The sequence below is a fragment of the Theobroma umbraticum genome, unplaced genomic scaffold, assembly GCF_002168275.2.
Source record: "Theobroma umbraticum cultivar Fairchild unplaced genomic scaffold, ASM216827v3 scaffold_130.0, whole genome shotgun sequence".
NCBI lineage: Eukaryota > Viridiplantae > Streptophyta > Magnoliopsida > Malvales > Malvaceae > Theobroma > Theobroma umbraticum.
Window position 1 is genome coordinate 5,927,338 of NW_018397264.1, and position 338 is coordinate 5,927,675.

Consider the following 338-nt stretch of genomic DNA (forward strand, 5'->3'; position numbering starts at 1 on the left):
TACCTGTTCACATGAGAAATACACCATTTCACTTTCCTAGCTAACAGCACCAACTGAAAATACCTGCTATAGATGTTGGTGGGACCAGAGGATTAATGCAGCATTAAGTTATATTACCATAAGGTTGGTTTTCAACAATATGTCCTTCATTAATTTGTCTTGAATTCTCAGAAAGTTCATGATATTGAATGAACTTATATTGCTCATCAGAAGAATGACTTCCTTAATATATGAATATTTCTGTCATGGGTAATGAGGCAGATAGGTTACCGCTTTACCTTGTCAAACTTCTTGAGTATCTTAGTGAAAGCCACCATATTCAGTGAGCTGCCAAAAAT

General features: G+C 35.5%; 1 protein-coding gene across 1 annotated transcript in view; it reads right to left on the reverse strand.

Annotated features, from left to right (window-relative positions):
• Window positions 1-317, reverse strand: part of PHO1 (phosphate 1) — a 4,096-nt gene extending 3,779 nt beyond the window's left edge. The window contains exon 1 of the mRNA XM_021435102.1: window positions 279-317. Coding sequence (XP_021290777.1) covers window positions 279-317 — 39 coding nt within the window. The remainder of the gene's footprint in view (window positions 1-278) is intronic.
• Between the last annotated feature and the right edge of the window lie 21 nt (window positions 318-338).